Source organism: Trachypithecus francoisi, unplaced genomic scaffold (assembly GCF_009764315.1).
Source record: "Trachypithecus francoisi isolate TF-2019V2 unplaced genomic scaffold, Tfra_2.0 Lachesis_group5, whole genome shotgun sequence".
NCBI lineage: Eukaryota > Metazoa > Chordata > Mammalia > Primates > Cercopithecidae > Trachypithecus > Trachypithecus francoisi.
In genome coordinates, this window is record NW_022681470.1 from 130516211 (window position 1) to 130540296 (window position 24086).

Sequence of the window (24086 nt, forward strand, 5' to 3'; positions counted from 1 at the left end):
TAGCTAAAACCAAAACTGTATTTAGAAGTTGGTTTTAGGCAACCCAACAGTGCCTGCACAGCTTTTCTTAGGAAGAAAACATATCTCTGAACTTTTCTTTCTTTTTTTTTTGAGACAGAATCTCTCACCCAAGCCGGAATGCAGTGGCATGATCTCGGCTCACTGCAGCCTCCGCCCCCTGGGTTCAAGTCATTCCCCTGCTTCGGCCTCCTGAGTAGCTGGGATTATAGGCACCTGCCACCGCATCCGGCTATTTTTTGTATTTTTAGTAGAGACGGGGTTTCACCATGTTGGCCAGGCTGGTCTTCAACTCCTGACCTCATGATCTGCCTGCCTCGGCCTCCCAAAGTGCTGGGATTACAGGTGTAAGCCACTGTGCCCGGCCTTCTCTTTTTGATTTGATTTTTACTAATATGACCTCAACTAGTAGAGATTTGCGTAACTTTCTTAGTCTCTCCAATATTTCTGCAGATTGACTTTGCTGAGATATGGATTAAATTCCTATTATGAAGGGGAGATAATGAAGTGATTTTGACTATCCTTTAAACTTACTGAAGAGGCAAGGCTTGAGCTGATACCTGAAATGTGTTCCCCTAGGCTTGGTACTTTTGTAATAAGGAATATAAGGTCAGAACATATATACTTATAAAGTATGTATACTTATGTATATTCTAACCTTATATTCATATATAGTTATAAAGCATGTCAGTGAGCATTCAGCCTTCTGCACACCCACTCAAAGAATGCAAAGGCTCTAGAGGGAATTTATGATATGGAATTTCCCAGAGCCAGATAGCATTAGCATGAGAGAGTCTGTCAGTCCAAACCTGGGAAGTAGGATTTCATATTTGAAATTTTCTTTTTCACTATCCCTAAGGAGATTAATTAGATGCCAGTTGACTTCGTGCCTTGTAGTCTTTCTTCTTATCTTGTTTGCAGGCTTTAGTTATGCTCTTAGGTTAACATGCTTAGCTTGACTTGGTCTAGTGCCAGAGGAGTCTTGCTGTCTTTGGTGTACTTTTCCTAAGAGTTGAATTGTGTTGGTTTTTGTTGTTGTTTGACACGGAATCTTGCTCTGTCACCCAGGCTGGAGTGCAGTGGTGTAATCTTGGCTCACTGCAACCTCCACCTCCCAAGTTCAAGTGATTCTCATGCCTCAGCCTCCTGATTAGCTAGAATTACAAGCGTGTGCCACTACACCGGGCTAATTTTCGTATTTTTAGTTGAGATGAGGTTTCACCCTGTTGGGCAGGCTGGTCTCGAACTCCTGACCTCAAATGATCATTCCGCCTTGGGTTCCCCAAAGTGCTGAGATTACAAGTGTGAGCCACTTTGTCTGGCTTGAATTGTGTTGGTTTTATTTTTTAAATTTTATTTATTTATTTATTTATTTAGAGACAGAGTTTCTCTCTTGTTACCCAGGCTGGAATGCAATGGCGCAATCTCTGCTCACCCCGCACCTCCGCCTCCCAGGTTCAAGCAATTCTGCCTCAGCCTGCCAAGTACCTGGGAATCCAGGCACGCGCCACCACGCCCGGCTAATTTTGTATTTTTAGTAGAGACAGGATTTCTTCATGTTGTTCAGGCTGGTGTTGAACTCCCAACCTCAGGTGATCCGCCCACCTCAGCCTCCCTAAGTGCTGGGATTACAGGTGTGAGCTACCGCACCTGGCTCTTCACTGTGTTTCTCGATAAGCAATCAAGTGACCAGAAAACTGGACCATAGTTGGATGGAGATTTGGACATGCTCTGTTGAACTCCGGGGCTATACTGCCTGCCACCTGTCTCTGCTTTTCCCAGGGATCCTACAAAACTCACTGAAATCTGACTTGCTTCCTGCTCAGAAGAGCCCAGCTGATTGGGTGCCATGGGAGATCAGACAGTCAGGCTCGGGCTTTACAGGACACTTTTAAAAGTGCATTATCACAAATTAAATATCATCTATTCAATAAACATGTATTTTGTGCCAGGTCTGGTGCTGGGTGTGGGAATGCAGCAGTGAGTCGTGAAAAGAGATTCATTTTTTGGAGAGGCAGACATCGGAGAGTGCGGTGACAAGGGGACCAGAGAGGGCAATGAGGAGTTAGCCCTTCAGCAATACTAGAGCTTGTGGAGCATGGGCAATCAGAGTGCATGACTCCAGAGTCTAGCTGAAGTCAGGCGGGAGACAAGGAGCCTTGAGGAGACGGCCAAGATCTGGACTTGAGGCTTTGCCTAGGCAAAGAAAGTGGGTGTGGCATTGTAGGCTTGGTGCAAGCATACATGCAAGGCAGGCGTGGAGCATGAAGGCATGCATTGCGGTTCCATCAGGCATGAGTGGTGGGTGTGACCTTGGAAGGGAGACTTGGGGGTGACTGCCTGCCTCAGCTGCTGTCCTACCAAGCATGGCCTTGAACTCCCTGCCAGGTAAGGAGTAGAGTGCGGTTTGTTCCAGACTTGTACAGCGTAAGTACTTTGTACGTTGCAAAGTATTCTGACCTTTTTTTTTTTTTTTTTTGAGACGGAGTCTTGCTCTGTCTCCCGGGCTGGAGTGCAGTGGCCAGATCTCAGCTCACTGCAAGCTCCGCCTCCCGGGTTCACGCCATTCTCCTGCCTCAGCCTCCGGAGTAGCTGGGACTACAGGCGCCCGTCACCTCGCCTGGCTAGTTTTTTGTATTTTTAGTAGAGATGGGGTTTCACTGTGTTAGCCAGGATGGTCTCAATCTCCTGACCTTGTGATCCACCCGTCTCAGCCTCCCAAAGTGCTGGGATTACAGGCTTGAGCCACCGCGCCTGGCTGTATTCTGACTTTTCTAAGGTATTTGTACTGGTTTGTTTTGTTTTGTTTTTGAGACACAGTCTCACTCTGTTGCCCAGGCTGGAGTTCAGTTTTCTTTCTCTCTCTTTTTTTTTTTTTTTTTGAGACAGGGTCTTACTTGCCCAGACAGGAGTACAGTGGCACGATCTTGGCTCACCGCAACCTCTGCCTCCCAAGCTCAAGCGATTCTCCTGCCTCATCTTCCTGAGTAGCTGGGATTACAGGCACGTGCCACCACGCCCAGCTAATTTTTGTATTTTTAGTAACGACATGAGGTATCACCATATTGGCCAGGCTGGTCTTGAACTTCTGACCTCAAGTGATCCGCCCGCCTCGGCCTCCCAAAGTGCTGGAATTACAGGCATGAGCCACTGAGCCTGGCCTGCAGTTTTATTTCTTAAGAGCAGGGAACATATCTTCTAAATTTTTGTTTGTACCTAGATCTGTCTCCAGGAGATGTATAATATTGGTGACTGCTTTTGTCAGCTAAAATCATCCTTCTAGAACTGAGAATAATCAAGGATAATCTAGTCTATCTTTGGTTAAGGTGTTAGAGTCGTTGCTTTCGGGAAGGCTTTTTCAAGTAGTCTTCTATTCCATGGGGACTGAAATCTCTGAATATATCTTTAAATCAAATTCCCAAGGAATTTAAAATGATACCTTGCTGAGGAAAGCAGATTGTTCCATAATTTGGGAAAGTAAATTATAGCTAAAATTATCAGCTAAAACATACTGTTGGTAGATACCAGAATGTGGATTATGTTTTTATTCATTTTCATGTTCCTTAGCCCTTATACAAGGACCAGCATATGGTATTCTTCCACAATAAATGTCTGTCCCATAAATATTGAATAAAGGAGGTTGAAGTGGGATCAAGCTCTATGCTTTCACTTTCTGGCATTTTCTATATGACTCTCAATTGTTTTGCTACAGATTTTGAATATTGGTTTAAAAATGATATTCAGAATTTTGGTTTTGGGCTTTTTTGGTTTTTGTTTAGGTTAGAAGACTCCTTGGAAGTCAACTGAAAGGATTTACTGTTCTTCCTTTTTTTGGAATGTTATCTCATAAATATTAGCATTTTAAAAAACTCAGGTATGTGGCCCGGTGCAGTGGCTGACGCCTGTAATCCCAGTACTTTGGGAGGCTGAGGTGGGTGGATCACTTGAAGTCAGGAATTCTAGACCAGTCTGGCCAACATGATGAAACCCCGCCTCTACTAAAAATAGAAAAATTAGCCACGAGTGGTGGCGTATACCTGTAATCACCGCTACTCGGGAGGCTGAGGCACGAGAATCACTTGAACCTGGGAGACAGAGGTTGCAGTGAACTGAGATCATGCCACTGCACCCCAGCATGAGCAACAGAGCAAGACTGTCTCAAAAACAAAAAAAATCAGATATGTGGATTTGGTAGAATATGTCATATACTTGTGTTTTTTGTGTTTTTGTTTGTTTGTTCGTTTATTTTGAGACAGAGTCTTGCTGTGTCTCCCAGGCTGGAGTTTAGTGGCACGATCTTGGCTCACTGCAACCTCCGCCTCCTGGTTTCAAGTGATTGCCTCAGCCTCCCAGGTGGGATTACAAGCGTGTGCCACCATGCCTGGCTAATTTTTGTAATTTTAGTAGAGACGGGGTTTCACCATGATGGCCAGGCTGGTGGCCAGCCTGGTTTTGAACTCCTGACCTCAGGTGATCCACCTGCTTCAGCCTCCCTAAGTGTGGGATTACAGGCATGAGCCCCTGCACCCGGCCATAACGTGTCATATACTTGTCAGACATACCAGCACCAACCCCATTTTTCTCCCCACAGTCCCCATTCTCTGGCTTCCAGTCTATCTCATTATCAGCTCTCTATTGCTTTATAACAAATCACCGCAAGCCTGGCAGCTTAAAACAGCAGATATTTATTATCTCACAGTTTCCTTGGGTCAGGATTCTGGGCACAGCTTAGCTAGGTCCTCTGCTCAGGGTCTCACAGGGCTGCAGTCAAGGTGTTGGCTAGGCTATGTTCCTATCCAGAGCGTGGGGTTCTTTCCCAGTGTGGCATGGTTGATGGAAGAATTCACTTCCTGCAGTTGAAGTAAAAAGGTCCCTGCTTTCTTCCTGGCTGTGAGTTGAGGCTGCTCTCAGCTCTAGAGGCTGCCTGCAGTTGCTGCCACCAGCTCTCATGATATGGCAGCTGGTGCCAGTGGATGACTCCCTAGTCCTCTAAGGTGGAGTCTTAGATAACAACTTAACGATGGCAGAGATGATACCATCACCTTTGGCACATTGCAACTCACAGGTACTTCCTGAACTCAAGGAAAAAGGATTATACAAGGACATGACTCATTGGGGGTTTCCTTAGGGTATGTCTACCAAGTAAGTGATTTCATCCCCTTGGGGAAGTTCTCATTAGTCAGTCCTCTTTACCTCATTGATTTGCAGCAGCTGCTTGATCGCTGCTAGCTCAAGCACATGCTCAAAGCTTGGGAACTTGTTTTCTTTTCATAATAAACCACAGAAACTATGAAATTACTTTGTATGTGTTAAAAAGTGCTTTCTACTATATCTAAAGTAAAATATTTTATAAGGAGAAAACTGGTAAAAACAAAAACAAAAACTTAGAGCCTTTGCAAAAGCAGAAGAGCCAACTTCATTTTCTTTCCTTTTATGGTTTTTTTTTTTTTTTTTGAGATAGAGTCTGGCTGTGTCGCCCAGGCTGGAGTGCAGTGGCCGGATCTCACTCAGCTCACTGCAAGCTCCACCTCCCGGGTTTACGCCATTCTCCTGCCTCAGCCTCCCGAGTAGCTGGGACTACAGGCGCCTGCCACCTCGCCCGGCTAGTTTTTGTATTGTTTTTTAGTAGAGATGGGGTTTCACCGTGTTCACCAGGATGGTCTCGATCACCTGACCTCGTGATCCGCCCGTCTCGGCCTCCCAAAGTGCTGGGATTACAGGCTTGAGCCAACGCGCCCGGCCCCTTTTATTGTTAAAATTAAGTTTCCAGGCAAGAAACAGGAGCTCATGCCTTTAATCCTAACACTTTGTGAGGCCAAAATGGGAGGATTACTTGAGCCCAAGAGTTTGAGACCAGTCTGGACAACACAGGGAGAATCCGTCTCTGTTTTTTTTATTTATTTATTTATTTATTTCTGAGACAGGGTCTCACTCTGACACCCAGGCTGGAATATAGTGGTGTGATCACAGCTCACTATAGCCTTGACCTCCTGAGTTCAAGGAGTCCTCCCACCTCAGCCTCCCTAGTAGCTGGGACTACAGGCACATGCCATTATTATTATTTGAAACAGTCTTGTTCTGTCACCAGGCTGGAGTGCAGTGGTGCAATCTCAGCTCACTGCAACCTCCTCCTCCCAGGTTCAAGTGATTCTCCTGCATCAGCCTCCTGAGTAGCTGGGACTACAGGTGTGTGCCACCATGCCCAGCTGAATTTTGTATCTTTAGTAGAGACGGGGTTTTACCACGTTGGCCAGGATGGTCTCGATCTTTTGGCCTCATGATCCGCCCGCCTCGGCCTCCCAAAGTGCTGGGATTATAGGCGTGAGCCACTGTGCCCGACAATTTTTTGTGTTTCTTATAGAGATGGGGTTTCACCGTGTTCCCCAGGTTTCACCATGTTCCCCAGGTTTCTTCTATTTTTATATTAAAATATATTTTTTTAAAGAGAAAAAGTTAAATTTCCAGAAGATGAGCTATAACCAGAGTCCATTTTAATTAATGTTAATACCGCTACTGTGGAAAGAAAATGTTTAATATTTTAAGCTGAATATCTCATGTGATCAATGACTGTATACCTTATAAGAAAGACTAACGTGGCCGGGCACAGTGGCTCACACCTGTAATCCTAGCACTTTGGGAGGCCGAGGCAGGTGGATCACAAGGTCAGGAGATCGAGACCATCCTGGCTAACACAGTGAAACCCCGTCTCTACTAAAAATACAAAAAAGTAGCCGAGTGTGGTGGCACGCACCTGTAGTTCCAGCTACTCAGGAGGCTGAGACAGGAAAATCACTTGAACCTGGGAGGTGGAGGTTGCAATGAGCCAAGATTGCACTACTGTGCTCCAGCCTGGGCAACAGAGCGAGTCTCCATCTCAAAAAATAAAAATAAATAAGAAAGACTAACATTCAGGTTTAAGATTTTCGGAAGTTCGTATCTCATCTCATCCCCCATAATCATTTTATATTTGAAGTTCAGAGACAAAGATTTTAGTTCTGCACCCCAGTTGTATTCCTTTTTTTTTGAGACGGAGTCTCGCTCTGTTGCCCAGGCTGGAGTGCAGTGGCTGGATCTCAACTCACTGCAAGCTCCGCCTCCTGGGTTCTCGCCATTCTCCTGCCTCAGCCTCCCGAGTGGCTGGGACTACAGGCGCCCGCCACCTCGCCCGGCTAGTTTTTTTTTTGTATTTTTTAGTAGAGACGGGGTTTCACCGTGTTAGCCAGGATGGTCTCGATCTCCTGACCTCGTGATCCGCCTGTCTCGGCCTCCCAAAGTGCTGGGATTACAGGCTTGAGCCACCGCGCCTGGCCTTTTTTTTTTTTTTTTTTTTGAGATGGAATCTTGCTCTGTTGCCTAGGCTGGAGTGCAGTGATGTGATCTTGGCTCACTGCAACCTCCACCTCCTGGGTTTAAGCGATTCTTGTGCCTCAGCAAGTAGCTAGGATTACAGGTGTACACCACCATGCCCATCTAAGTTTTTGCATTTTTTAGGAGAGACAAGATTTTGCCATGTTGGCCAGGCTGGTCTCAAACTCCTGAGCTCAAGTGATCTGTCCATCTCGGCCTCCTAAAGTGCTGAGATTACAGGCATGAGCCATTGTGCCGGCCTCTCATGGTGTTAATCAATCTGATTTCTGTTGTGAAGTTATTGATTTTCAGATACATTATTCAGCTGTGGCTTTTAATAATGGATCTTTTAATAATGGATGCTTGAATGACAGAGTTACAGGATTTAAAATCATAATAGTAAATGTTAATAGCATAGTACTCATCAAAGTTGTTCACAGAAGTTCTGCTACACGCACATACCAGTTACCCTATTTTTTTTTTTTTTTTTTTTTGAGACTGAGTCTCACTCCCTGGGATGCAGTGGCGTGATCTCAGCTCTCTGCAACCTCTACCCCCTGGGTTCAAGCAAATTATCCTGCCTCATCCTCCTGAGTAGCTGGGATTACAGGCACACTCCATCACACCCAGCTAATTTTTGTATTTTTAGCAGAGACATTGTCTCACTATGTTGGCCAGGCTGGTCTTGAACTCCTGACTTCAAGTGATCTGCCCACATCAGTCTCCCAAAGTGCTGGGATTACAGGCATGAGCCACTGTGCCTGGCCAGTTACCCTATCCTTGCATTATCAAATTCTCTCTCTAGACTGGCTTTTTGGCATATAAACATGTGCTAGTACCTCCTATCTTTAAGAACAGTCAAAGCCGGGCACGGTGGCTCAAGCCTGTAATCCCAGCACTTTGGGAGGCCGAGACGGGCGGATCACGAGGTCAGGAGATCGAGACCACCCTGGCTAACACGGTGAAACCCCGTCTCTACTAAAAAATACACAAAACTAGCCGGGCGAGGTGGCAGGCGCCTGTAGTCCCAGCTACTCGGGAGGCTGAGGCAGGAGAATGGCGTAAACCCGGGAGGCGGAGCTTGCAGTGAGCTGAGATCCGGCCACTGCACTCCAGCCTGGTCGACAGAGCGAAACTCCGTCTCAACAAAAAAAAAAAAAAAAAAGAACAGTCAAAGACAACAGGCTGGGCATGGTGGCTCACGTCTATAATCTCGGCACTTTGGGAGGCTGAGGCCAGTGTATCATTTGAAGCCAGGAATTCAAGACCAGCCTGGCCAACATGCCAAAACCCCGTCTCTACTAAAAATACAAAAATTAGTTGTATGTGGTGGCAGGCATCTGTAATCCCAGCTGCTCTGGAGGTCGAGGCGGGGGAATCACCTGAAGCCACGAGGTGGAGGTTGCAGTGAGCCATGATTGCACCACTGCACTCCAGCCTGAGCGATAGAGTAAAAGTCTGTCTTAAGAAAAGAAAAAAAGAAAAAAACCTCCTTTGACTTACCGCTTGGCGTTGCTTTGTGCCCGGAATTTGTTTTAATGAGGTATGGTAAGATGACAAACATGGAGACAACTGCTCTGTTGAAAGGGAAGTTTATTACTTATAGCTCCAGAGGAGGGGGCACACCATGCCATGCAGGGCCACGTGGGGAAGCACCTGGGTCAGTGGGCGACAGTGGAGGGAGGGAAAACACCGCCCAGAACTTTTATAGTGATTTCCTCAGGAAGGAACAGGCATGGCATGGCAGGCAAGTTTGAGCAAGCTTAGGTTAGATAGTTTAAATAATTTTGGCAGGCTCTGTGCTAGAGTGGTCTCTAGTTGGTCAATACCTGGCCCTGGGGTGATTTAGGGCTGGGAAATTATTGGCTTTGTGCATTAAATGAAGAAGATGATTGGGAATGTGGGCTTTTGATTGGTTGATTTGCATATGAATGGCATGTTCTTTGGCAAGTTGTTTGCTCTCTGTAGTAATAAGCTAGTCCGGGGAAAGGCAGTCTCTCCAAGCCCCAGAATGTCAAAGCAAGATAAAAAAAAAACATAATTAATAGTCCAGGCTCATGCCTATAATCCCAATACTTTGAGGGGCCAAGGCGGGAGGATCTCTTGAGTCTAGGAGTTCAAGAACAGCCTGGGCAATATAGTGAGACTTCAGCTCTGCAAAAATATTTCTTAAAAATTAGCCAGGCATGGTAGCACCACTTGTAGTCCCAGCTACTCATGAGGCTGAGGAGGGAGGATTGCTTGTGTTCGAGCACAACATGGCCACTACAGTCCAGCCTGGGCAACAGAGCGAGACCCTGTCTCAAAAAGAAAAAGAAGAAAGCATGATTAACACACATCCTGTCTTTTGGCACCTGTTATGTTTGTTTGATCTCCCTTATAAACATCAAAGACTTTGTGATTGCTGCTTCCGCTTCCTCTTCACCTCCACATTCTCTTCCAACTTTGTTTCCCTGCTGCTGAGCTACCTATGACCTTCATGTTACTAAATCTGAATTCTCTTTATTCATTTATATATTTATTTATTAGAGACAGGTTCTTGCTATGTTGCCCAGACTGGTCTTGAACTCCTGAGCTCAGGCGATCCTCCCACCTCAGCCTCCCATAGTGCTGGGATTACAGGCATGAGCTACCGCGCCCCACCTCAGATTCTCTTCTGGGTTCTTATTCTGCTTGATCTCTCAGCAGCATTTCTCACAGGCTACTGTTCTCTCCATGAAATTCTTCTCTTGGCCGAGTGCAGTCTGGGCAACATAACGAGACCCCGTCTCTACAACAAATACAAAATGTAGCCAGGCGTGTTGGTGTGTGCCTCTTGTCCCAGCTCATTGTCTTGCCATGTTGCCCAGGCTGGTCTCAAACTCCTGACCTCCAGCCATCTGCCTGCCTTGGCCTCCCAAAGTGCTGCAATTATAGGCATGAGCCACCGATTTTACATTTCTGTAGGTCAGAAAGCCAACATGGGCACTCTGGGCTAAAATCAAGGTGTTGCCCATTGAGCCCATGGACTGGTTCCTTGCCTTTTCCAGCCCATTGAGGCCACCTGCATTCTTTGCTCGTAGTCCCCTCCTCCATGATAAAGGCCAGCACCACATAGCATCTCTCCAACCCTTACATCATCAAGACTTTCTCTGCCCACATCTGGGAAAGGTTCTCTACTTTTTTTTTTTCTTAAGATGGAGTCTCGCTCTGTCGCCTAGGCTGGACTGCAGTGGCCAGATCTCAGCTCACTGCAAGCTCCGCCTGCCGGGTTTACGCCATTCTCCTGCCTCAGCCTCCCGAGTAGCTGGGACTACAGGCGCCCGCCACCTTGCCTGGCTAGTTTTTTGTATTTTTTAGTAGAGACGGGGTTTCCCCGTGTTAGCCAGGATGGTCTCGATCTCCTGACCTCATGATCCACCCGTCTCGGCCTCCCACAGTGCTGGGATTACAGGGGTTCTCTACTTTTAAGGGTCATGTGATGACAGTAGGCCCACCCAGATAATCCAGGTTAATCTCTCCATCTCAGGGTCCTTAACCTTAATTACATTGGCAGAATTATTTTTCCCATGTTTTGTAAAGTACCATATTTAGGGTTCTGAGGATTAGCATGTGGACCCTTTGGGAGCCATTATCCTGCCAACCACAGTTTCCAACCCAAGCGAGCAAAAACCAGAGTTGTCCCCATGACTTTCAAGGCCCTTAGAGTCAATCTCCACTTGCCACTCTAGCTCTCTCCCTCACGCCTAACGCTCAGCACCCTGGTCTCAAATAGCCAGTACTGAACCCAGTGTGTTCCCACAGGGCCTTTGTGCTTGGCTGTTTCTTCTGCCTAAACCATACCTCTCTCCAGCCCTTTTCTTGGTTGATTTCTCCTTCTCATTCTGATCTCAGCTTTGATGTCACCTCAGAGACATGGAAATTCCAAAAAGCCTTCTAACCATCACTGTCATGTGACCCCAGTTGCCCCAAAGGAACTGCCACGGCTGATGGGTTTCTTGTTGGTGTGTATTTTTGGTGTCTCACTCCCTCCATCTTAACCACCATGTGTGTAAAAACCTCAGCTGTCGGTGTCTCTGATGTCAGAATGGTGTGTGGTACATAGTAGGTACTCAGTAAACACCTGCCAAGTGACACTGGAAGAAGATGATTGGTGCTTTTGCTTATGCACCAGGACAGGCCACTGCAGGACCATAGCGTGAACACAGATTTCAAGTTATTGGACCTTGACATTTCATAGTTCTTTTCTTTTTCTTTGCTTTTTTTTTGAGACAGAGGCTCACTCTGTCGCCCAGGCTGGAGTTCAGTGGCGCGATCTCGGCTCACTGCAACCTCTGCTTCCCTGGTTCAAGCAATTCTCCTGTCTCAACCTCCTGAGTAGCTGGGATTACAGGGGTACAACCAACATGCCCAGCTTTTTTGTATTTTTAGTAGAGATGGGGTCTCATCATGTTGGCCAGGCTAGTCTCAAACTCCTGACCTCAGGCAATCCATCTGCCTCAGCCTCCCAAGTGCTGGGATTACAGACATGAGCCACTGCCTCTGGCTTTTTTTTTTTTTTCTTTTGTCTTAATGACAAGGTCTCTTACACTGGCTGGAGTACAGTGGCGTGTTCATAGCTCACTACAGCCACTAACTCATGGGCTCAAGCCATCCTCCTGTCTCAGCCTCCCGAGGGACTGGGACTACAGGTATACCACCATGCCCAGCTAATTTTCAAATTTTTGAAGAGAGTGGGTCTCTTGGCCGGGCGCGGTGGCTCAAGCCTGTAATCCCAGCACTTTGGGAGGCCGAGACGGGCGGATCACGAGGTCAGGAGATCGAGACCATCCTGGCTAACACAGTGAAACCCCGTCTCTACTAAAAAAAATACAAAAAACTAGCCGGGCGTGGTGGCGGGCGCCTGTAGTCCCAGCTACTCGGGAGGCTGAGGCAGGAGAATGGCGTAAAACCCGGGAGGCGGAGCTTGCAGTGAGCTGAGATCCGGCCACTGCACTCCAGCCTGGGCGACAGAGCGAGACCCCGTCTCAAAAAAAAAAAAAAAAGAGAGTGGGTCTCACCATGTTGCCCAGGCCGATCTTAAATTTCTGGGCTCAAGTGATCCTCCTGCCTTGGCTGCCCAAACTGTTGGGATTACAGACATGAGCCACTAATGCCTTGCAATAGTTTTTGATGAGTTATTTGCATTGCTTAATCTTTAACATATAATGGGAAATGTTTTGAATATTTGTATATTGCTTTATATTATTATTATTATTGTTGAGACAGAGTCTTACTCTATTGCCTAGGCTGGAGTGCAGTGGCAGAATCTTGGCTCACTACAACCTCTGTCTCCCAGGTTTAAGCAGTTCTCCTCACCCACCTGAGTAGCTGGGATTATAGGTACATGACACCATGCCTGGCTAATTTTTTTTTTTTTTTTTTTTTTTTTTGAGATGGAGTCTCACTCTGTCACTCAGACTAGAGTACAATGGCATGATCTCGGCTCACTGCAACCTCTGCCTCCCGGGTTCAAGCAGTTCTCCTGCCTCAGCCTCCTGAGTAACTGGAATTACAGGTGTGCACCACCACGCCTGACTAATTTTTGTATTTTTAGTAGAGACAGGGTTTCACCATGATGGCCAGCCTGGTCTCGAACTCCTGACCTCAGGCAATCCGCCCACCTTGACCTCCCAAAGTTCTGGGATTATAGGCATGAGCCACCGTGCCCAGCCAATTTTTGTATTTTTAATAGAGACAGGGTTTTACCATGTTGGCCAGGCTGGTCTCAAACTCCTGACCTCAAGTGATCTGCCCGCCTCAGCCTCCCAAAGTGCTGGGATTACAGGCATGAGCCACCACGCCTGGCCTTTATATTGATTTTGTGCAAATCAAATTCATGAAATGTGATTGTACTGCATTTTCGTAAGGCAGCTTATCTACAGTCAGAGTGGCAGACCTCGTTTGGTTTGATTTCTCAATATGGAAGATCTTTACTCTTGGGGATAAAATGATGACTGTTCTTTTCTCACACCCTCCTCTGTCACCTCCCTTTCAGAAAGCATGCTCTGAATTGCCATCGGATGAAGCCTGCTCTGTTCAGCGTGCTCTGTGAGATCAAGGAAAAGACAGGTAGGCTGTTTAGAAGACACTTCCTGGCCGGGCACGGTGGCTCATGCCTGTAATCCCAGCACTTTCAGAGGCCGAGGCGGGCAGATTACCTGAGGTCAGATTCGAGACCAGCCTAACCAACATGGAGAAACCCTGTCTCTATCAAAAATACAAAAATTAGCCAAGCATGGTGACACATGCCTGTAATCCCAGCTACCTGGGGGGCTAAGGCAGGAGAGTCGCTTGAACCTGGGAGGCGGAGGTTACGGTGAGCCGAGATGACGCCACTGCACTCCAGCCTGGGCAACAACAGCGAAACTCTGTTACAAAAAAAAAACCACTTCCTATGTGTGTTTAGAGCTGGGGCAGCCACACACACCTCTGATCTTGTAACTCAGCCCTGATGTGCATGGTGGGCAATTTTGCTCATCTCTTCTGTCTTGCAGAAGACCGCTAGGATGTTTTCTTTCTGCCTTATTGCCCTGGTTTCTGGTATGCACACTGATTTATTTTGTAGTTTATAACTGAGAAATACTGTTGCAAATCAGTAACAAGCAGCTGCATTCTAGGTTGAAGACCTAAGAGGTGCTTAGCATTCAGTTATACAGAAAAAGCAAAAATGACAGACTTAGGGAAGTTGAATAAGAACAATTTTGTCAGCTGGGCACGATGGCTCACACCTGTAATCCCAGCACTTTGGGAGGCCGAGGCAGGTGGATCACAAAGTCAGGTGTTCAAGACCAGCCTGGCCAAGATGGTGAAACCCCGTCTCTACTAAAAATACAAAATTAGCCGGGTGTGGTGGTGCATGCCTGTAATCCCAGCTACTTGGGTGGCTGAGGCAGGAGAATCGCCTCAGGAGAATCCTGAACCCAGAAGGCGGAGGTTGCAGTGAGCCGAGATTGCACCATTGCACTCCAGCCTGGGCAACAAGAGTAAGACTCCGTCTCAAAAAAAAAAAAAGAAAGAAAAGAAAAGTTGAAAAAATAGCACAGAGTTCTCATATCTCCTTCTTTGGGCTTCCTATCTCGTCAACACCTTCAGAGCCATAGTACCAATATGGAAACCAGGAAATTACGTTGAGTACAGAGCTCTTTAACTGAACTACAGACCTCATTTGGAGTTCCCCAGTTTTTGCCCTAATGCCCTTTTCTGCCCTGAATCCCACATTGTATTTAGTCATCATGTCTCTTTGGTCTCCTGTGATCTGTGACCTTGTCATCCATGAACGATGTTGACCATTTTAAGGAGAAGCGTTCAGTCATTTTGTAGAACATCTGTCAGTGCGGTTTGTCTGACGTTTCCTCTAGATTGGACCGAAGTTGTGTGTTTGTGGCCAGAGTCCCACAGAGGTGATGTGTGTCCTCGGCACGTTGTGTCGGGGAAAACATGCTGTCAATATGTCCTGTCACTGCTACCATTGACCTTGATCACTTGGTCAAGGTTAATAACAATTTGAAAATAGCTTACAAGTGGGGCCACAAATAAGGTATTTAAATCAATGGTCGTCTGCACAAAGGGTCACTTGATTTCCTCAAGTGAGCTGGTCTCTTGAGGTCAGTTATTTGAATTTTGTGTGTCCCTCAGAGCATAGCACTTCATGTGTGCAGAGGCTTCTGGAAAGTGTGTGTATGTTGTGTAAAAGTGTGTTTCTTTCTGAACACTGTTTTGCTGCAAGATTGATGTGCACTTGACATATACAGGGATTGAGAACAGCAAGAGGGTCTGGATCCTGCCTCCACCTCTGGCTGCATGACCCTGGTCCTTGGCTGAACCTTGCTCTGTTCCTGGCCCTCCTCTGATTTGAGGGCAATAATAATACTTAGCTCGTGGTTACTGAGGACTGTTGAGGACTGTGTGAATTCATATATGTAAGCATGTCTCCTGCCCAGCTGTCAGAAGGGATGTGGTAACTAAAGGAGAAATTCAAGTTTAAATCTACATTTAAGGTTCACCTAAATGCTATGAGGACACGATGTCCCTAACCCTCACCAGTGTGAATTTATTTTTATTTTTATTTTTTTGAGATGGAGTTTCACTCTTGTTGCCCAGGCTGGAGTGCAAATGGCGCGATCTTGGTTCACTGCAAGCTCCGCCTCCTGGGTTCAAGCGATTCTTCTGCCTCAGCCTCCCAAACAGCTGGGATTACAGGTGCCTGCCACCACACCCAGCTAATTTTTTGTATTTTTTATTAGAGATGGGGTTTCACCATGTTAGCAGGCTGGTCTTGAACTCCTGACCTCAGGTGATCCGCCTGCCTCTGCCTCTCAAAGTGCTGGGATTATAGGCGTGAACCACCACACCTGGGCTTTTTTTTTTTTTTGGAGACAGGGTCTCACTCTGTCACCCAGGTTAGAGGGCAGTGACATAATCTCGGCCCACTTCAGCCTCTTGGGTGGGTGATCCTCCCACTCCATCCTCCCAAGTAGCTGGGACTACAGGTGCAAGCCAACTTGCCCAGCTAATTTTTGTATTGTATTTTTTGTAGAGAGAGAATTTTGTCATGTTGCCCAGGTTGGTCTCAAACTCCTGGCCTCCCAAAATGCTGGGATTACGTGCGTAAGCCACTGTGCCCAACCAGGCTTGTATTCTGTTCTGCCTCTGCCTGCGCCCTGATTCCTTTCAGAGTAAATCTTGGCCCTTGCTGTGCTCATTGCTGTGGGGGTGTTGCTGCTCTTGGACACTCTTAGGACACAGAGCTAAGGAATATTTGTGGGTTATTACAGATGTGTGTGTACACACACACACGTGCGCACACATTCACATCTGTTCTCGTACGTCTGTATATGTTAAAAACCATGCGTTCATTACAATATCTTTATTTTTGTTTATTTATTCATTCATTCATTCATTCATTCTCACTCTCTTGCCCAGCCTGGAGTGCAGTGGTGCAATCTCAGCCTCCCAGGTTCAAGCATTTCTCCTGCCTCAGCCTCCGAGTAGCTGGGATTATGCCACCATGCCTGGCTAATTTTGTATTTTTAGTAGAGACAGGGTTTCATCATGTTGGCCAGACTCGTCTCAAACTCCTGACCTCAAGTGACCCGCCTGCCTCAGCCTCCCAAAGTGCTGAGATTACAGATGTGAGCCACCGCGCCCAGCTTATTTTTATTTTTGAGATAGGGTCTTGTGCTGTCACCAGGCTGGAATGCAATGGTGAAGTCACAACTCATTGCAGCCTCAACCTCCTGGGCTCAAGCAATCCTCCCACCTTGGCCTCTCAAAGGGCTGGGATTACTTGCGTGAGCCATTGCACCTGGCCCATTCCAATATCTTTAATTCTAGTTCACCACAGGGTTCCCACTATTTTTCTCTCTTTCCATGTTTGTGACTCCTTTCTCCAACAGCGAGAGCCTGCTTCTGTTGTCCTCAGTACTTTTGCTTGTGTAATCCATCTCTCACCTCCTTCACCCCCAAGTATACTTAATCCCCCAGCCAAGCAGACCCCTCTTTGTCCCCACCCCCCAGTAGACTGATGCTGCTGACAGCCTCCACGTGATCCACCCCCTGTTGGTCTCCAACACCCAGTGCCGGGTCATCCTCCCTGACAGGGCCAGTTGCTGGGCTGTGATGCCCCTGGCTTCCTGCCCACCTCAGATGCCTCTCAGGGGTGTGTGAATATTTGATGACCTATCTTATCTGTTCCTTATTTAAATTGTGGGAAGCAGGTGCTATGGAAATTGAAACACAATGGTTAGGCTTTCCTGGGGAACCAGACACACAAGTTTCTTGTTAGCAGGGAACTGGTTTTAAGCAAATTTGCCCTCAACTCCCTGGCAGCACTCCCTGCTGGTGCTTCAGCATTCATATGGTGAGCTGGACAAGCGGGGACCCTGCACCCGAACAAGCCCCAAGTCCTGTGGGCTGAGGGAAACTGCTCAGAGAGGACACAGCCAGTGTGTATCCACCCCCTGGAGACACTGGCTGTAGTCACATGTTCCTTAGTATTGTGGAATTGTGTAATGTTGGCCCATTTCGCTTTTCACCTAATAAAAATAAGTCAGTGTCAGGACCACCTGCTGAGGCATGTGTACCACTAGGCACAGGCAGCCCAAGTTGTCCCCTGCTCACCCCTGACCCTGACCCCAGGAAGCAGCCTTTGGGGGCTCCCTACTGCCCACAGCGGGTGTTTAGCAATGCAACATCTGGAATTTAGTAATAATAAAAAGCTATTTTAAAAAGTACTTTTAAGGCTGGGTGCCATGACTTATACCTATAATCCCAGCACTTTGGGAGGCCAAGACGGGTGGACCACCTGAGATCGGGAGTTCGAGACCAGCCTGACCAACATGGTGAAACCCCGTCTCTACTAAAAATGCAAAAATTAGCCAGGCGTGGTGGCATGTGCCTGTAATCCCAGTTACTCAGGAGGCTGAGGCAGGAGAATCACTTGAACCCAGGAGGCGAAGGTTGCAGTGAGACAACATGCGCCACTGCACTCCAGCCTGGGCAACAGAGTGAGACCCTGTCTAAAAAAAAAGAAGTACTTTAATCAACTGTAGTGTCAGGAAGCTGTCATTCTTGACCTTCTTCCTACCAGTGAGCTGCTGGGGCTGAATGAGAAACTGGTTTTTGAGAGTGTGGGTGTTCAACCTGGGCACGCCTCTTCATAATTCCATCTGCCCCTGTGTGGGTGTGATTGCATGAGTCGTTAGTCTCAAATTCAGCAGTTTCAGGAGGGAAAACAAGAGTTGATAACAACTGTTGCCAGTGCAGCCAAGATGTCTGTATATTTCAACCCCTGGCATGGCCCTGCCCCCCTATCCTCCTAGGCTTTGAGGGCCATGCTGAGGACATTTTTTGTTTTTAGACAGAGTTTCACTCTTGTTGCCCAGGCTGGAGTGCAATGGCGTGATCTCGGCTCACTGCAACCTCCGCCTCCCAGGTTCAAGCAGTTCTCCTACCTCAGCCTCCCGAGTAGCTGGGATTACAGGCATCTGCCACCATACCCAGGTAATTGTTTGTATTTAGTAGAGAGAGGGTTTCTTTTTTTTTTTTTTGAGATGGAGTCTCGCTCTGTCACCCAGGCTGGAGTGCAGTGGCTGGATCTCAGCTCACTGCAAGCTTCACCTCCCGGGTTTACGCCATTCTCCTGCCTCAGCCTTCCGAGTAGCTGGGACTACAGGCGCCCGCCACCTCGCCCGGCTAGTTTTTTGTATTTTTTAGTAGAGACGGGGTTTCACCGTGTTAGCCAGGATGGTCTCAATCTGCTGACCTCGTGATCCGCCCGTCTCAGCCTCCCAAAGTGCTGGGATTACAGGCTTGAGCCACCGCGCCCGGCCGAGGGTTTCACCATGTTGGTCAGGCTGGTCTCGAACTCCCAACCTCAGGTGATCCGCCCACCTCAACCTCCCAAAGCGCTGGGATTACAGCCATGCGCCGTCACGCCCAGTGACATTTTTAATTAATTAATTATTTATTTATTTATTTATTTTAAATTAAGACACAGAGCCTCACTGTGTTGCCCAGACTGGCCTCAAACTCCTGGGCTTAAGTGATCCTCCCACCTCAGCTTCCCCAGTGGCTGGGATCACAGGCACACACCGCCATGTCCAGGGGTCGCTGAGGACTTTTTTTCGGGGGATGAGGTCTTAGTATGTTGCCCAGGTTGGCTTTGAACTCCTGAGCTCAAGTGATCCTCCTGCCTCAGCCTCCCAAGGTGTGGGGTTACAGGCATGCGCCACTGCACCTGGCCACTCACGACTTTTGATTCCTCTAAGCTGAGTCCCAAGGCCACTGCAGGGCTCAGAGCATAGGCCACCTGGGCATTTCCTTGGAAACTAATGCTTTCTTCCCACTGACTGGCTCAAATGACTGGGAACGGGGTATGTTTTGGGGTGCAATAGGACAGGGATGAGACAGCAACTGCTCCTCCCCAAAATGCACAAGCCCGGAGCTGGGGGCTGCCTGTTCCTGAGTGTCACCTGGAGTGTTTTCAGATGTCTTTTTACATCAGAAGTGGTCAATGAGTGCTGTGGGTCCCACCTGTGGGCCACCGGTCTTGATGTGAGGAACACCTCAGCCTTCTAGTCTCAGAGACAAGACAGCCAGTGGCAGGAAAGTAAACAGGATCTCAATTCTGCTCCATCTGTCCCCATCCCGTGACCAGGAATGGCCAAGTCTTAGCCCAGAGGAAACCGTTCATGGTCCTGATCGTGCACCCTGTGGTACCCACGGGCCGCCTATCGAAGGGCAATCCCATGAGGCGAGCTCTTGGCGTGCTTTTGGATGTAACCCACAGTTCTCACATTGCCCTCTGGCTGAAGTCTGTAGCACGCCTTGTAGTAAAGACCAAACTTCCACAGAGCATTTAAAGCCTGGTGGGGCAGGACATGGTGGCTCACACTCATAATCTCAGTACTTTGGAAGGCCGAGGTGGGAGGATCGCTGGAGCCCAGGAGTATGAGACCAGCCTGGGCAACACAGTAAGACCCCATCTCTACAATAACAACAACAAAATGATTAAGTCTGGTGGGTATTGATGGAGCCTGGGCAGGCAGCTTGGGCCTTCCTCGAGTTGTTCCCCAGAGCCCTGCACAGCCTGGGGCAGACCCTGTTTCTCCTGTTTTACAGATAGGCAGTGGGAAGCTCTAAGAGATAGGGGCCTCCCCAGGGCACACCAGTCACCCACAGCCAGGCTACATGCTGCACCCCCATATGCTGTCCTCACTTGTGAAAGGGACCCAGGGCCTGTCCCTCATGGCCTGCGCTCATGGGCCCCACACACCCACCTGTGTCATCTGAACAATGACCATTCCTGGCCAGCGCAGGGTCTAGGATGCGCTATGTTCTCAGGGTCTGTCCTGGTGCCTTTGTTTTTGTTGAATGAAGAACTGTTGTTGGTGACTGATACATATTAACTGAAATCCCTTTCATCCAGTTCCCCTTATGAGGTTCAGAAGATTCAGTGTCTGGGGGCCTGACTTAGAACACAGGGCTTATCACTCACAGCAGCCTGAAAAGAAAGTGGTCCTCCGTGTAAACCTGGCATCACTGGATGCACTGCCAGCACTCCCTGGCGAACCCAAGGAATGGCCTGTCGGAGGTATGCAGGCAGGTGCCTCAAAGCTTATCTCCTGGGGTCAGCTTCATCGCACCACAGTGCCTGGGCGCTCCTGTCCTGAGTTGGTCTCCGAAGGCCAAGGACATCCTCAGCGTATGCATTTCCTCCCAAACCCTCCTTCCCAGAAACAGCTGTCTTCCTCGGTGTCTGGAGGAGCTGTTCTGAGGAGAACAAAATAAACCCTTATTAGTTGCAGAGCTTTGAATTTAGCTGGGAGGACCAGATACTGGCCACAGTCCCTTTGCTGAGATGCTGGGACTAGGTATCTTGCAGAATTCAAAAGCATTGGATTTAAGATTTGTCACGTTGGCCAGGTACAGTAGCTCACGCCTGTAATCCCAGCACTTTGGGACGCTGAGGCAGGCTGATCATCTGAGATCAAGAGTTCGAGACCAGCCTGGCCAATATGGTGAACCACCCCCACCCCCTCTCACCCACCCATCTCTACTGAAAATACAAAAACTAGTCGGGCATGGTGGCAGGTGCCTGTAATCCTAGCTACATGGGAGGCTGAGGCAGAAGAATCACTTGAACCCAGGATGTGAGGGTTACAGTGAGCTGAGATCATACCTCTGTACCCCAGCCTGGGTGACAGAGTGAGACTCTGCCTCTAAAAAAAATAAAAATAAAAAATAAAGTTTGTCACATCGATGTTCCCAGTGAGGACTCAGGTGTGGCCTGAATTCACACAGTGGTGTTTGGCACCAGAGCAGGAGCAGCCTGGCACATTGGAATGGCTCAGGCTTTACCTCCACGTGAGCATGAGTGACAGCTTGTGTGAAAACTTCGGATCTTAGATCTTGAGCGGGCAGGCAGCTTCAAGACGGCGTGCTGAGCCCCAGAGGCCCCTTGTAGACCCATCCGGCCATCCCATCCTGGGCGGTTCTCAAAAAGGGGCCTGCTTTGCCTTCTCTACCATGTGACTATGTCTCTGGGGAACGAGAAGTTTCTCAGCCAGGCCTGTTGTGCTGCAGGAATTCTTGCTGTGCCATAGGAGTGCACAGAGCCCCGTTCAGAGGAGCAAATGTAAATAATGCATAACATCAGGGAATGCCTTTTTGTCTTCCTGACTGATGATTGGCCTTGCTAGTAGTTGGCAGGCATAAGCCATTCTCATTCTCTCCCTTCCTCATCAGCTAGTCGGGTCTGTTGCAATTACAGAATGGGGTTCTGTAGGTTCAGCCAGGAAGCTGTGGTGTCATGGTGTTCATGGGGGTTCCTTGGTCCCAGCAGTCACCCTAAGGCCCACGAGTCACCTATCTGGAACTGAGATCCTTTTTCTAATTAGCTGTACCCTGGGGCTGAGTCCCATGTACATTTCTTTAGGGTTCTTCTGGGAGTAGACCCCCAGGAGCTGGGGGACTTATTCTCCAGGTTGATTAGAGTGTCCTTTCCTCCCCTCAGTCTCAGGGTAACTCACGAATCGAGCCCTTGAGTCTGATCAGCCAGGTGGCTCCAGACACTCACCGCAGGGCTGTTTACATTTGAATTAATTAAAACCAAATGCAATTAACCAGTGCATTCCTCAGCCACACCAGTGACATTTCAAGTCTCAGCAGCCACACAGGGCTGGTGCCGCCTATAATAGACAGATCTAGAACATTCCATCATTGCCAAAGTATCTGTCTGTTGGACAAATGGATCAGTATATATAAATATACAGATTAAGGAATCTGAAAACAACCTGATGTCCATGATAACTAGAAAAACAAAATGTGTGTCCAGGCGCCGTGGCTCATACTTGTAATTCCAGTATTTTGGGAGGCCGAGGTTGGATCACTTGAGGTCAGGGGTTCGAGACCAGCCTGGCCAACATGGTGAAACCCCATCTCTACTAAAAATATAAAAATTAGCCAAGCGTGGTGGCATATACCCATAATCCCAGCTATTCAGGAGGCTGAGGCATGAGAATCACTTGCACCTGGGAGGCGGAGGTTGCAGTGAGCCGAGATTGAGCCACTTCTCTCTAGCCTGGGCGACAGAGCAAAACTCTGTCTCAAAAAAAAAGAAAGAAAACAAAATGTGGTCCATCCATCCAATGGCGTATTATTCAGCCGTAGAGAGGAATGAAGTATCGGCACAGGCTACAACGTGGATGCACCTCGAAAACATGATGCTTGGTAGGAGAAGCCAGATGCGAAATGTCACATCACGTGCTGTGTGATTTCATCCATATGAAGAGTCCAGATCAGGCAAATCCATAGAGACAGGAAGACTCGTGGTTGTCCCGGGGCTAGGGAGAGGGAGTAGAGAGTGACTGCTCATCGAGACAGGGTATCTTTAGGGAGGATGAGAATGTTAGCTAGTGGTGGTGGTCGTACAACCTTGGGAATAAACTAAAAACCACTGAATTATTCACTTGAAGCAGGTGAATTTTATGGCATGTTAATTATATCTCAATAAAGCTCACCTCAAGGACTGAGGGTCTTTGCTAGGGGCAGTATCTAAAACAGTGTGCCTGTAGCTTAAGGCCTTAGTGCACACGCACATTCTTGTGAATTAGCACTTTTTTGCTGCCTTTTAGAGCTTAACCATTGACGGAAACTGTCTTGTGTACTTGAAGTTTTCTGGTTTGTTTTCTGACCTCTGACTCCTTTCCTGGAAGAACAGCATCAAGAAAGCACAGGGCAGATCTGTGGTTCATCTCTGCCCTGTTGTGGGCTTGGCACACCGTAGATACTGAGATACTGGGGAACTTCTTTTTTCCTTTTTTCTTTTTTTCTTTTGAGATGGAGTCTCGCTCTGTCTCCTAGGCTGGAGTGCAATGGCACAATCTCAGCTCACTGCAACCTCCACTTCCCGGGTTCAAGCAATCTCCTGCCTCAGCCTCCCAAGTAGCTAGGATTACAGGTGCCCACCACCACGCCCAGCTAATTTTTGTATTTTTAATAGAGACGAGATTTCACCATGTTGGCCAGGCTGGTCTCAAACTCCTGACCTCAGGTGATCCACCCGCCTCGGCCTCCCAAAGTGCTGGGATTACAGGCAGGAGCAAGTATGAGCCACTGTGCCCAACCAAAATTTTTTTTTCTTTCTTTCTTTTTCTTTGTCTTTTTTTTTTTTTTCTTTGACGGAGTCTCACTCGGTCGCCCAGGCTGGAGTGCAGTGGTGTGATCTCGGCTCACTGCAAACTCTGCCTCCTGGGTTCACGCCGTTCTCCTGCCTCTGCCTCCCATGTGGCTGGGACTACAGGTGCCGGCCATCACACACCACTAATTTTTGGTATTTTTAGTAGAGACGGCGTTTCACCGTGTTAGCCAGGATGGTCTGGATCTCCTGACCTCGTGATCCGCCCACCTCAGCCTCCCAAAGTGCTGGGATTCCAGGCATGAGCCACCGCGCCCGGCCACTGTTTTAACACTTGTACTGGTGTGTCATGTTATTTGCATTCTGAGAAATTGGAAACTCTTTCTGTTGCTATTATATTAATAAAGTTGGTATTTATTTTCTGGTAGTCAAAAAACAAAATTTAGCTGGACGGGGTGGCAGGTGCCTGTATTTATTTTCTTTTTTTTTTGTTTAGTGGAGTCTCACTCTGTCACCCAGGCTGGAGTGCAGTGGCGCCATCTCGGCTCACTGTAACCTCCAC

General features: G+C 47.9%; 1 protein-coding gene across 7 annotated transcripts in view; it reads left to right on the forward strand.

The window, feature by feature from the left end:
• The window catches only part of PBX4 (PBX homeobox 4), a 59128-nt gene that overhangs the window by 8734 nt on the left and 26308 nt on the right, over window positions 1-24086 (forward strand). For 3 of the 7 annotated variants that reach the window (XM_033200394.1, XM_033200388.1, XM_033200391.1), the window contains exon 2: window positions 13382-13455. In XM_033200394.1, the coding sequence (XP_033056285.1) occupies window positions 13382-13455 (74 nt within the window). Of the gene's footprint in view, window positions 1-4328; window positions 4372-12850; window positions 12902-13380; window positions 13456-18876; window positions 20480-24086 lie in introns of those variants that run through there. The other 4 variants (XM_033200392.1, XM_033200393.1, XM_033200390.1 and 1 more) reach the window with 4 other exon arrangements.